General features: G+C 37.3%; 1 protein-coding gene across 1 annotated transcript in view; it reads right to left on the reverse strand.

The window, feature by feature from the left end:
- WWC3 (WWC family member 3) overlaps positions 1 to 12,646 on the reverse strand; it is a 58,955-nt gene that overhangs the window by 31,905 nt on the left and 14,404 nt on the right. Inside the window, exons 5-7 of the mRNA XM_008949066.1 lie at positions 10,029 to 10,158; positions 4,904 to 5,053; positions 2,815 to 2,888 (exon numbers count right to left, since the gene is read on the reverse strand). Of these exons, the coding sequence (XP_008947314.1) occupies positions 2,815 to 2,888; positions 4,904 to 5,053; positions 10,029 to 10,158 (354 nt within the window). The remainder of the gene's footprint in view (positions 1 to 2,814; positions 2,889 to 4,903; positions 5,054 to 10,028; positions 10,159 to 12,646) is intronic.

The following is a 12,646-nucleotide window of genomic DNA, read 5'->3' on the forward strand; positions in this document are numbered from 1 at the left end:
GGGAATAAGAGAAAAGTAAAGAACAGAAGCAAAGTGATTGAACCTCTTTTCAACATGATTGGCAAGTTAAAATGCAGAATTTACACGCCTCCTCCCAGAGCCTGGATCAGATGTAGGAGAAACAGCTTCAGCTCCTTGCCAACGAGCTGAAGATGTCAGGATCCAGAGCTCACAACATCTGAAATACCCATGGGAACAATTAAATTGCAAATTATCCAACTTCCTTCCAGCAGGAAACTGAAGGCGAAAAAGAAAATGCAATGTGAATATCTTAATTTATGCAAAAGCCAAACCACTCAAGAGATATTTTTGAAGGAGGAATTAAAGTCAATCTTTTATGAGGCAGGAGAGCTATTTTTGGAGGATAAACCAGCTTTTCTACTATCACTGGGTCTCATCTCCTGAATGCCTCAAGATATCTTGTTCAGAAATCCCAACACTGCACTTCCTCGCTCAGACACCATATACAGAGAACATATTATTTTTAAAAATTTTACTACATATGGCAAGCACTCTGCTTGTATCTAAAGCTGTATGATGTTCTGGATAGATTCACAGGAGTGACTAAAACACAACACACTGCCCTTCAGTTTGTGGGGCTTTCCTCTAAGGGAAAAGTCACACTTTTCTCCTACAGTATATTTTAAAAGTCTTGCATTCAAACTTTGAAATAAGACAGTTTGTCTGTTGTACTTATTTACTATATGTTTCCACGCCCCATTTGACAAGCAAGTAGTCATAATATACTGTTTTGCAGTTGTGACATACTGTAGCATTTTAATTTTCTGCTTTGTAGATTTTAATCCTTTGCAGCACATTCCGTCACCCACACTGTGCAGTAACAGTAGATATTTCACCAGCCAAGGGAGAATGAACACAAAGTTATTTAGTAGAGACAAAAGCCCTACAGAAATGCCAGCAAGCTAAGGGGAAGGAATGCATGATAAATGAAGAATGCAACCACAGAGATAACTGGTAGGGGAAATGAGCTTTGTGCAGTTCCACTCAAAAGCTGAAAGCTGATTACTTCCGTACAACATACCGGGCAGAATAAGGCTACTATTTTAAAGCAACTAACATGCTTTTGCTAAATAACGGAGTATTGTCAGAGCTGCTACCCTGGGACAGCAAAACTACCCTTCCTGCAATTACTGTTCTCTGGTTGGAAGGGTAGTTACAGGATTTTCTACACTTTGTTAACATCAAACCCCCTGCTCACTTCTGCTGTTCAGAAATACTGCATTCCACACACAAACGTTCCATGTTTCCAGCTGAGAAATGCTTCTACTCCTAAAATCCCCCACCCCTCCATCTTTCCCTGCAATATCACACGAGAAAAGAACTGTGTTTCAGAACACAGAAAAGGTACAGAAAAGGTAGTTCAGAAAACTGAACTACAAGTATTGAATAATCATCACAGCACTAGTGGCTCGGCTAAACTCAGTGTAAAACTAAATTCTGCTCTTCTTTAAGCAACTGTCATGAACCTCTAAATTATCACTAGACTAATTAAGAGCTAAGGGTTAAGCCTGCGGCCAAACAGGACACTGACAGCTTTTTGGTTTGCCCTTTTTCTGCCCAATTATTTAACCTTTATTAGGTAATAGTCACTGGTATTCACACACAGTATTTTACAATGTAGACTTTCATTCCAGTTACAAATCCTGAAGATTTAGCTGTGTATTTCTAACATGCTTGCACCAATTTAATTTTTTTTTTTTTTTTTTAAGCCTGTATTGCATCCAAATGTGGGCAAATTTTCCAAGAACAACAAAATGGTGAATTGCTTATAAAATTCCTATCCTTGCCAAGACATATGACAGCATTATGGCTTCCCCCAAAGCAAAAGTCATCATAATATGAAAAAAATGAGGGAAAACTACTGATTTTTTTTAACCTATATTCTGAGAGATATAAAACCAGCAAAATACGTGAAGTTGAACAGAAAAGAAAAAAAAATCCAAACGTAAAAAAAAAAAAAAAAGTTTTCAAAGTTAACTATACAGAACCTTCTAAGTGTCAGTCAGTTTTAATAAGGGAATATTCTATCAGCATTAATTAAAGTCATCATCTAGATCTATTGTCCTTAATAGCTGGCAAATAGTTTAAAAACAATGAAGTTAAGTGAGGAGTCACTAAACTATACTAGTAGGTATTTTTAGAATAGTACTAAAGAACAGATTACTTATACAAAGCCATGAAGAAACTGCAAGACTAACGTCATGGAATAAATACCTACAGTAAGTAATTAGATTGAAGGACTTGGTGAAGAATTAATCAATTTCAGGGGAGCCAGTTTAATTATTATTTTTTTTATCATATTTAAAAAAAAAATCAACATTTATTTTTATATAATCATTTGTTCAGCTCTGAACATCTCAATTTATCTCACAGGAAGTTCTGCTTTCTTTCTTCACACTGTTCATGACTTCAGTACGTTGAACTTAGAACACAGGTATGGAAAGCTCCGAATACACTGACAGACCAAGCTGATAAGTGTAAATTTAAAGACTGTTTATATTGATGTTTGAGAAGAAGGGGGGTGGAAGGAAAACAGTTCAATTAAACGACTGCAATTTTGTGTTTACACAAGTGTAGAATGGGGCTGACGTTTAACTTTCTCTGCAAACAAATATTATAGACTTATGATAAAGTCTTATGTTTACCTAAGCTTCTACTATCTGAGAGCTACTCCAACAGTAAGTAAATCAGTCATACTAAAGGCATTTCAGCTAAAAGGCTGGTTCCAGTTCTACTTTGGAAACTTAATCACAGGAGTGAAACCAAAAACCCAACAAATTTATCTTTAATTACCTTTTCTTGGCCTCTTCATATTGCCAGTTCAGTCTTACTTTGTCTACAAGTCTTGTTTTGTCATCAAACCCAAACTTTGGCAGAGTTGAATAGCAAAGAGGGGGGGGAAAAAAAAAGGAGAAACAAGAAATTAACAACACTATCACAATAAAGAAAATTGCTCTCAATTACTGGACTCACTAAAAAACCCCAGTGCTTTAAGTAATAACATAATAAACTGTATGCCTTAGAAATATGAAACTGGAATATTAATAAAAAAAAACAGAAGATAAATGAACCCCTTCAATAAACTATGATCCTGAAAATCAAGAGTTAGCAAACAGAATCACTGATGAATGATCAAAGCTTTTCAACTTTATCCATGCCTAAAATACAAAAAGCATTTTCACTGAAATATTTTTTTTTTATAGAATCATAGATTTTACTACTTGATACTCCTCTTTTATGGACACTTTAATCAGAAGTAATTCAGATTACATTCCCTGTACTGTGATATGTTACCCAGCACCTAGATTATTAGTGCATATTAAACACCATTACAATAACATCACCTGACCCTTGAATGAGTCGTAGAATGCACATTTCTGGTACAACTCCTACCATACACAGTTCAGTTTCTACAGCAACTTCTCTCCATCTTAGGACATCAGCAGTTCCCCTCCTCAGAAGTCTGTCTACAGACAACTGAACAGTTAAAACCCAAGTCCCTACCTAAGTGCACTGCTGCACCTCTGGATTTCTCATTTAACTGCTGATATTGCACTCTACAGCATCACATGGGCAAAAAGTCTACCTATTCTTTACTCTCATTCCACTACTCAGGAAAACAATTAGCATATATATGTATTTATTTTCCTAACAAAAAACCTGTAACTGATAAACACAATTTTTAGACTCTGTTTGGCTTGTTTCTGATGCCATTCAATGTGTACTGTGAATGGGAAAATGTTGCTATGCTCCTTTCGGTAATTCATTTCACAATTCAGTAAACACATCAACCACCACTTCAAAAAATGACATCCCAGAGGCACCATCTACCTAACACACTGAGAGACAGCCTAGTGTTAGCTAAGTTTTCTCAGATGCTTTTAGGAGTGGTATCTTCTTAAAAACACAGATTTCCTCTTCTGTAGAGGTCCTCTGGAGACATCCAACTTGGCAGTCAGTCAGCAGTGAAAGAAAACAATAGAGGAGAAATGGGATGACAAAAGCCTACAGTTCAAAAGTTACATAGTTCAATAAAAATTTCTAACCAAATGCGGAGTCACTTATGAACTAACAAACTACAAACAGGTTGTGTTCTTACTTGGTTGTCAATCTCACCCACAGAACCAAATATTTTATTGCTGAAGAACAGCCAGGCTGCCATAATGCTACTGCAAGCCAAATTTTTATTATTTGGAATACACAATTTCATTTACATAGAACTATTTCCAGGGAATGCTAATATGGTCTTCTCAAATACCATATTTAAAGGAACACTTAAGCAAAAAGGTATGACAGACCAGGTCAGAAGTTTTGTTACTTTTTAAGAAAAATACTTTGAGTTTTTAATAGTCATTTTCCTTTGTCTCAGACTGAGGAAAACGGCAGAGGTCTTCCCCACATCACTGACATATTTTAACAATGATGACAAGCATGATAAAAAAAAAGATTTTTAATATATAGATCCACCCATCACTACCACCAGAAAACTAACATCTTCGATTGCACAATCAGGTCCCCACCGCAACTTCAAGCTGGCTAAAGCTCTTTCTTCCTTCTTGCATCATTACAATTATTAGTAAGTCAGAGGTGGTGACATCAAGAGAAAAGATCCATGGACACCTCAGCAAGAGCTGTTAGAGATGAACCTGCAGGCACCAAAGTGGTGACCAAGTAGCAGAAGCTCAAAGCCCACCACTCCTAAGGGTCACTCATGCACTCTGGAAACAATAACCAAATGCAATTCCCTCACCACCAATATTGCTTTGGATTTTTCTTTCTGCTACAGCCAACATTTCTTAAATTAAAACAGGAAATAACAATGTATGACTACAGTAGAAAAGCAGCTATTTCTACAGCAAATGTCTCACACAGGAACGCATACCTCTCCAGTGATGTCAGTCTGAGAACAAGCATCACAGTGCTGTTGAGGTAAACAGGAGTCACTCAGTGAACTAGAGTTGTGCTGGAGATCCTGCAGTGAATCTGTAATACAACAGCTATTTCTGAATCCATCTGTTAACTTGGCCAGGCTCTACAGGAGAAGAGATTAAAAAAAAAAAAGTTTTTAGACAAGCTAATTTTTATAATTCTTTCATTAATAGAAAACAAAAACAACATCTGTTTTAGAAACAGGACAAGTAACTTGCCTATAGAATTATTTACAGAAAGTAAAATTAATCCGTTACCAACATGCAGAAGCTTTGCTTTGAAATTTTTAAAAGATGTGTCCAATGGTCAACATCAATGTATTAATCTATAATCAAACCATCTGGTTCTAAAAATAGACATAAAAGCTCTCAAAAGTACTTATTCCTGTGTCTGAACTACAGAATCATGGACAAATCCGAAGCACTGCACTGGGAAAAGGCTGGCCCTCAGAAATTTCAGCAACTGACAACTGATGGTTTGCAAGTTATTGTGCATATACAATTACCAGGAGATTTCTCAGTCTTCAAAGTGCAGTTTGGAAAAGGTAACACATCAATGCTGCTTTTTTTTTTTTGCAACAGATTCAACTAGTGCAGTCAAGAAGAGAAGCCTGTGGAACAGCAAGTAGCTGCTGCTCACAGAAACAGCAAGACCACCTTGAAGACAAGGCATCTATTTTCAGAGCCTGGGAAGCATTCATTGGAATGGCAACTTGCCTGAAACTAGCCAGAAAAAAAAGTAGATTTTCTTTGGTGGCCCCCGTTTCCATCATACAAGGTTTATCCCTTCTGTCATTATATACCAGTGCCTCCTTCAGGCCTGCCTCCACTAGAGATAAAGAGAGAAAATATCCAGCCTAGTTGAGTGCAAATGAGCAGGCTCCCTAGCCACAAGAGTGGGGGCTGTGCTCCTCCTTGTCACCCCTCCAATCACACACTTTTGTCCTCTTCTACTAGGTAAAGGCAGGGAGAGACATAGGTACATGCCACATGTGAGAGTATGTGCTGTTCCCTTCTTGTTCTCTGTCTGCTGGTATTACAAGGTCCAAGTGGGGCTGGGCCATTGCACTCGGCTCTGGTAGGGACAAAGGACAGTGCAGAGTGATGCCAGACATGATGGCAGTAGGACAAGGCTACTACTACTTGCCTCCAGAAGCTCTATTTGTCTTGGGTGCCCAAAAAAGCCAATTCTTCTGCCACCTCCCAATGGAACTGTGCCATGTTAGTATGAAGGACAAACAAATTAGTTTCTTCTCAGTCCTGAGAAAGCAAAGTTCAATTTCAAGTTAAGTTGCTGACAAGTCCCTACCTACTGTCCCTCTAACCTCCAAGACTTGCCACAAAACAAACTGCTCCATGACATAGCAAAAAAAAACACCAATGTTTTCCACCTTGAGAACTAAAAATTGCAGACTCCTAATTCTTTTCTTCAAAACTCACTGGAAATCATGCAGTCCTGTCAGTCTCTGGCTCTATGGAGGATCAAGAGGGATCTCTAATAGGATTATAACATGGTAGTTATGTTTTAAAATCATATCTACACAAAAATCTAATATGTCCTCTTCCTAGCAAAGGAAAGCCCATTACATGAACAAAAACTGAGGATTCTCCCAAATGAACTATGTTCCATCTGTCTCCTTTAGCTAACGCATATTATATTACAGGCATATTGAACACCAAAGATCCTGATGCCAGAACTTAGATCTAAACTTTTGCCAGTATTTCAACTACTTCATGTACTCCTGGTTCTCCTGATACCCTCCAGCATCTCCTTGGCAGGTAATGAAAGACTTCTTGGCTGCTGGCAAAGCTTCCTATCCGGGCACAGTTGCTGAACCCTGGATACTATTTTAAAATGACATGGCATTTGGCAGGTGACAATCATCAAGTAGCATCAACTTAACTTACACGTGTGTGCATAGGTGACTATGCTCTAGGGTAAGCATAAATGCTTTAAGTCCTTCTAGTTGGATAAGGGAAAGCACAGCCTCCAGCAATGGAAAATTACAACCTGAGTTAGCATGCTTACAGACAGAAACAATTTACATAAACTGCTAGGAGTAACATCCTGCCCAGCTATATGGAGGAATCCATCTTTCATCTAGGTTTTAAGATTTGTTTATGGCAATCCCACAGAAACAACCAGACCAGCCTACTGTATGGATGGGAAGTTCTAGGCACACCAGCCCAGACCTACCCAAAAAGAGAGAAATGAGGACTGTCATTTCATCACTGTCTCTTGCTTGCTTTGGGAGCTCTCTGCCACATACAATTCCAGTGTACTTCCTATCTAACCTATTTAGCTTTAGCCTATTTAACTGCTAGGAGGAGACAAGAGGAAAAAAAAAAAAAAAAAACAAACCACACACACCCCAAAAAAAAAAGCCACAACAAACTCCAATGCTTCCTACGGATAAAGGACAGCATTTCAAAAGCATACACACACACTGTAGTAGAAATAAAAGTATGAAAGCAGTGAGGGGTTGGGTAGGGAAGAGAGAAACACATGCTGCTTTCAGGAACCTAACCACGCACCTTGAGTACTCAATCTTATATAAAAAGTTCGCCCACTTTTTTGGAACAGCGACACCGCATATTTGGCTTGATTTGTAGCCACAGCATCCCGTTTAAACCTGACCACCCTCTCCTTCCCTCGTCATCCCTCTCTCCCACACAACTCAATCCAATTATCATATTTCTATGACAGCTACAATTTTCCAAGCACCTACACAAGACTGAGTCATTTCTACTATGTTTAGTTCTGTTGCTTACATTGGCCAGATTTAAATTAAGAAATAGTAAGAAATTGCCCATTTCCTTTCTCTGAAACGAATCTCCATCTGTTTACACGATACTTTGAACGCCTCTATAAACAGCTTTCAAAACAAAAAGTTTTTCATAAGAAAGCATGTCTTACAACAATAGCTTTAAAATGTAGGATTTTTGAGGACAAAATTTCAAAATTGATAGGAATTTAAAAATCAGATTCTGAACTCATTAGGTGCATACTTAAAATAGATTTGCACTTGTTTGATAAAGCTAAATAAATCTACAACAATAATCTTCAACAAATTATAAAAAGGTGAAGTACAGAAAAGTTTGGTGACAACAGAAATAATTTATTTGGGTTTGGTCATAATCTTTTAAAACAGGCAGAAAGCTGGATATTTTTGCAGAGCACCGTAAATTGGCAGAAACAATTTTTACAACTGTAGATTTTGTAAACTAGGGCATTTAATCCCTTATTACAATTGCAACAGAACATGCAGAACTGTTTTGTATGCTAGGCCTGTCTGGAACAACTATTTTCTAGTCTGCTGAACTACCTGTTTATTATCGGATGCTATCACAACAGATTGTCATTAATTACAAAAACGACACCTCCTAGACTGCTATTTCCTGTACCTTATGTAGACCCATGCAGAAGGATGGCAAAACTTTTCTTTTTTCCTTGTCCTGTGCAACCTTGTGAATGCTGTGCAGCATGCTGGTGCTGCCAGCATTGCCCAATCCCTGATGCTAAGCTTGATGTTAGACTTCTAACTCCCTTAACGCTCTATTTAAATAAACAGTAAGTGTGCTAAAAGCTGATTTAACAGACATGAATTTCAAGGCATCCTGATACTTACAGCTAGATTTAGTGCCACTGAGGACTGAAAATGGAAGGAGAAGAGGGGAGGGGGAAAAAAAAAAAAAAAAAAAAAAAAAAAAAAAAAAATCTGGTGGGGGAGTCAAAACAAGGCCAGTAATTAAGCTGCTCCAAGATCTCACACACAGGTCTTTAAATTACCACTTAGTTTCCTAAAACGTGCGTCATTGTATCCGTGAAGAACTGCCCTTCTAATCATTTCTTGCTAGTCAGGCATGTGGAAGACTAAGAATCACTTCAAAACTTGGCCAACACAAAATATCAAGTATGTTAGAAGTTGCCAAGGCAGAAACTTTTCATAGTGACTTAAGTGTTCTGTCTACTTGAACAAAGACTTGTGGTCCATCAGCTGACCTTTGGGTAATGCTTTGGAGACTGATTAATTATATAACCATGGAAATTCATTATATGTCTATTACAAGCCACCTATATCGTAGACCAATTTTAAAAATAAAAAAAAACACACCAGCAATGAAACACTACTGCAGAAAAAAGTGAGAGAAAATGTCTGAATGTCAATATTTATTCAGTATGGTATAAAAAATTTAGGTAACAAAGATGCCTTTTTTCATATAGCGGCCGGAAGACTTGGTGAAGAGGATTGTCCTTGTCACCCCTCTGTATCTGCAGCATATTTGGGCAAGTCTATACTGAAGTCCCTGCAGTGGCAGAGGTTCATGGCTCTTTGATCAAGCTCCTATCAGATTAATAACACAGGCACAGCAATCGAGAGCTCAGAGGAGGATGCAGAATCCATTCAAAACTCAGATCATTGCTTGGGCATGTAGTTCCAATTCATAAAATGATTTAAAGCTTGCATGATGGCTTCTGTATACATTGTATTTAATCATATTCTTTGAGGGTTTTATAAGACCATTTGAAAGTAACACGTGTCTTGATATGGGTACTTAAGAGGAGAGTTTGGGGCAAAAAGCAAAACTGCCAAACTCTGGCACAGAGAAAGACAGTTTTGTAAAACACATATAAAAGGAAAAATCATGGGAGAAAAACTAGTGAACATTTTAGCACATGAATTCTCAGTTCTACATCACCATAGGTAACACAAAGATAGTAAACAAAAAGAAAAGCAAATACCATGAAACTTAGGTATTTGGTTGTTTTTTTTTAAATCCACAGCAGTCTACGACAGCAGCAACAGAAAGCTATATTCAATACAGACATTGATCTAAGTGTAAGGATAGCACTACCACATTATCTGAAAAGCATATGAAGTCTTCTGCTCACAGTATAGACAATGACTACTTACCTTTCCTCGAGCTGCCTGCTATTGGCAATTATCAAACAGAAAGATCAGTTTAGGTCACTCCACTTCCTTACTTGAACTCGGTAATCCCAAAGCAATCACAACAAGAAAATACAAGTAGATTACTACTTTTCAGCAGCTCTTTGTTCACTAGCATATTTTTTACCTGCATAAGGTCCTGCCTTTCTTTTTCACCTGTGCATATGGCTTTCTTTATCGTTCGAAGCTCACTCATTATAGCTTGTGCTTCATCTAGTCTATAATTTGTATGAGAACTTGACATCTTGCGATCAATCCTGTTGAAAAGATTAAGACAAGTTCAGGAATCTTCATGAAATTAGAAACCGCACAGACATTTTAAGACCTCTTGTTTCTTCGTGTATCAATTTATTTCCAGGAATAAAAGGACTTGGAATTAACACCACACTCAGTGCCAAGTACACGCTAAAGACAAAGCAACCCAATTTTCTACCCAGGTTCTGCAGCAGCAACAAATTTCCTGGTTTTAATGTCCTAATACTTCCACACAATGTCTGCACACTACTTCATGCGGCAAAAGTCAACCTAAAACTAACCCGCACAATAGTAATTCAAAAGAATTTAGCAGTCTAGCTGTCACATCTTCCAAGCAGCACTACATATTGCAACACCCCTACAGGACTTTGATCTTGCCTTAGAAGTTTCTAACAAAGGCATTTAATTTTCTTGGGAAGAAATTTTTAATTCCTAAAATTTTACTGCAAATATTTTCCTGCCATTATAGGCATCTTTAAGTATGTTCTAGAAGGCATCACCATCCCACACTAAGGACCGTCACATGGGACCATCCCAGAAGACTTAAAATGCTAACTCAGCAAGGAGAAAGAGTGCTAAACACTAGATCAGATTGATGAGTACTAACATCTCCATCTTGACATAAAAATCTCTCATCTTAAGAGTGGCATCCACTGTCTTTAAACTTTTTTTTTTTTTTCAACACGACAACAGATCAGGATGCAGAAGTCCAGTAGACCATCTTGATAATTTACTTTGATTTCTACATAAAGAACAAGACCAGAAACTGCAGAATTTCCTAGAAGATTTGACAAACAGTAATGGGAGTTCAACAGGCTACCCACAGCAATCTGTGAAAACTGTGAAATTCCTGTTAAAATATGAAAACCTCAATTTTCCTGTTAATCTAGTGTAGAAAGTGTGTATATAGAAAAAAGGCGGTATGCAGAATGATTGCTAAGCCAATACAAAGAAATAACATCTGCAGGAAAAGGTTTCTCTGGTTAACAGAATTAAACATAAAATGCACATCAGTCATTACACAGGACACCAGTTCATAAAAAGATGTAGGAGGAGAGGGTATGTTATGCATACATGAATACTCAAATTCTATTTAAAATACTGAGAATAACTAAAAGTTTCAAGGTAGATATTAAGGTAAGAGTCAACAACACTCAGCACGTCCTGTCAGATAAAATCAGCGAAATTCTACTTGCAGATGACGACTTGCTTTAAAATTAATATATTAAAATTAATAAGGCTTGAATGAAAATCCTGCGGTTTTATTGTGCAGCTCACAATATTTAGGAAAAAATACACACAGGTTTGTTTTCTATGTTTTTGGTTTGGGGTTCTTTTCTGACAGTTCCTGCTTTTGGACACAATACAAGATAAGTCTGAACCTCAAGCTTTCTACTTAAACACAATTTTCTCCATGCTACATAAGAAAATATATAAGCCTTTATGATTTTTGGTTCAAGAACAAGAAAGGATTTAAAGTCATGTGGGTTAAAGTTGGGACTTTATTATTTGGTTGATTTTGTTTTCATTTTAAGATGTTTACTTTTCACAAATGTTTAGCTTCAAATCCTGCAAAGATTAGATAAAACCATGGTAAAACTACTAAAGTAACCCAATTAACTAAAAGTTACAAGAAAAAGATAACGTGGTTTTATCTGCAGGTTACCTTAATATTAGGAACACACATTCCACCCAAACATTAGACCTGAAAATGCCTCCTACACAGCCACTCGTTATAATGTTTGCCAGGTCCAAGGTGGCATTTCAGGAAAAGGAAATTATTTAATTTCAAACAGATTTTTGTCCAGTTACCCACATATTCATGTTCCTGGATGCCACTTTGGAGGCCAACTTCTGAACTGATATTTGTTTAAGGAAAGAATCAGAAAAGTTTCTACTGCCAGAAGTATTTGAGCTTGAATCAGCATTGCTGTCAACACAAACTGACTTAAGCATCTTACAAAATTACTTGTTATTTGTTAATTTTTTTTTTCCTCCTTTCGTAAAGCTCTAGTTTTGAAAGCCTCAGAGTTAGCAGGATTCTTGCATTTTTTTAATGGAAAGATTCATGATACAAATACAAACTGGACATTTGTATGAATAGAAAGAACATTCAACTAATATACAAAGCCATGAATACAGTACACATTTTCTGAGGAAGATGTTTCTGGCTACACAAACTATCAATGCACTTGCCATAGTTTCAGTCCTATAAGGCAGTTTCCACATTCCTTTGGTTTCTTCCATGTGCTTTCAAACATGCAAGACTCCCTCCATCCTCACCAAAGCACAGGTCTGTACTTGAGTTAAAAACTAATTTTAAAGCTTTTGTCATGTCTCATATCCTCTAAACTAGTCTGTAGCTACTTTAGTCAGTCCTAATTCCCTGTCTCTCCCAAAATCTCTCAGCATTCACTCCCCTCTGCGGCCAACTGGCAGAGTTTTCATTTCCTTTGTTACTAAACGCCTTCTTCCTCCAAAATTCCTGCT

The sequence above is a fragment of the Merops nubicus genome, unplaced genomic scaffold (assembly GCF_000691845.1).
Source record: "Merops nubicus isolate BGI_N331 unplaced genomic scaffold, ASM69184v1 scaffold17181, whole genome shotgun sequence".
NCBI lineage: Eukaryota > Metazoa > Chordata > Aves > Coraciiformes > Meropidae > Merops > Merops nubicus.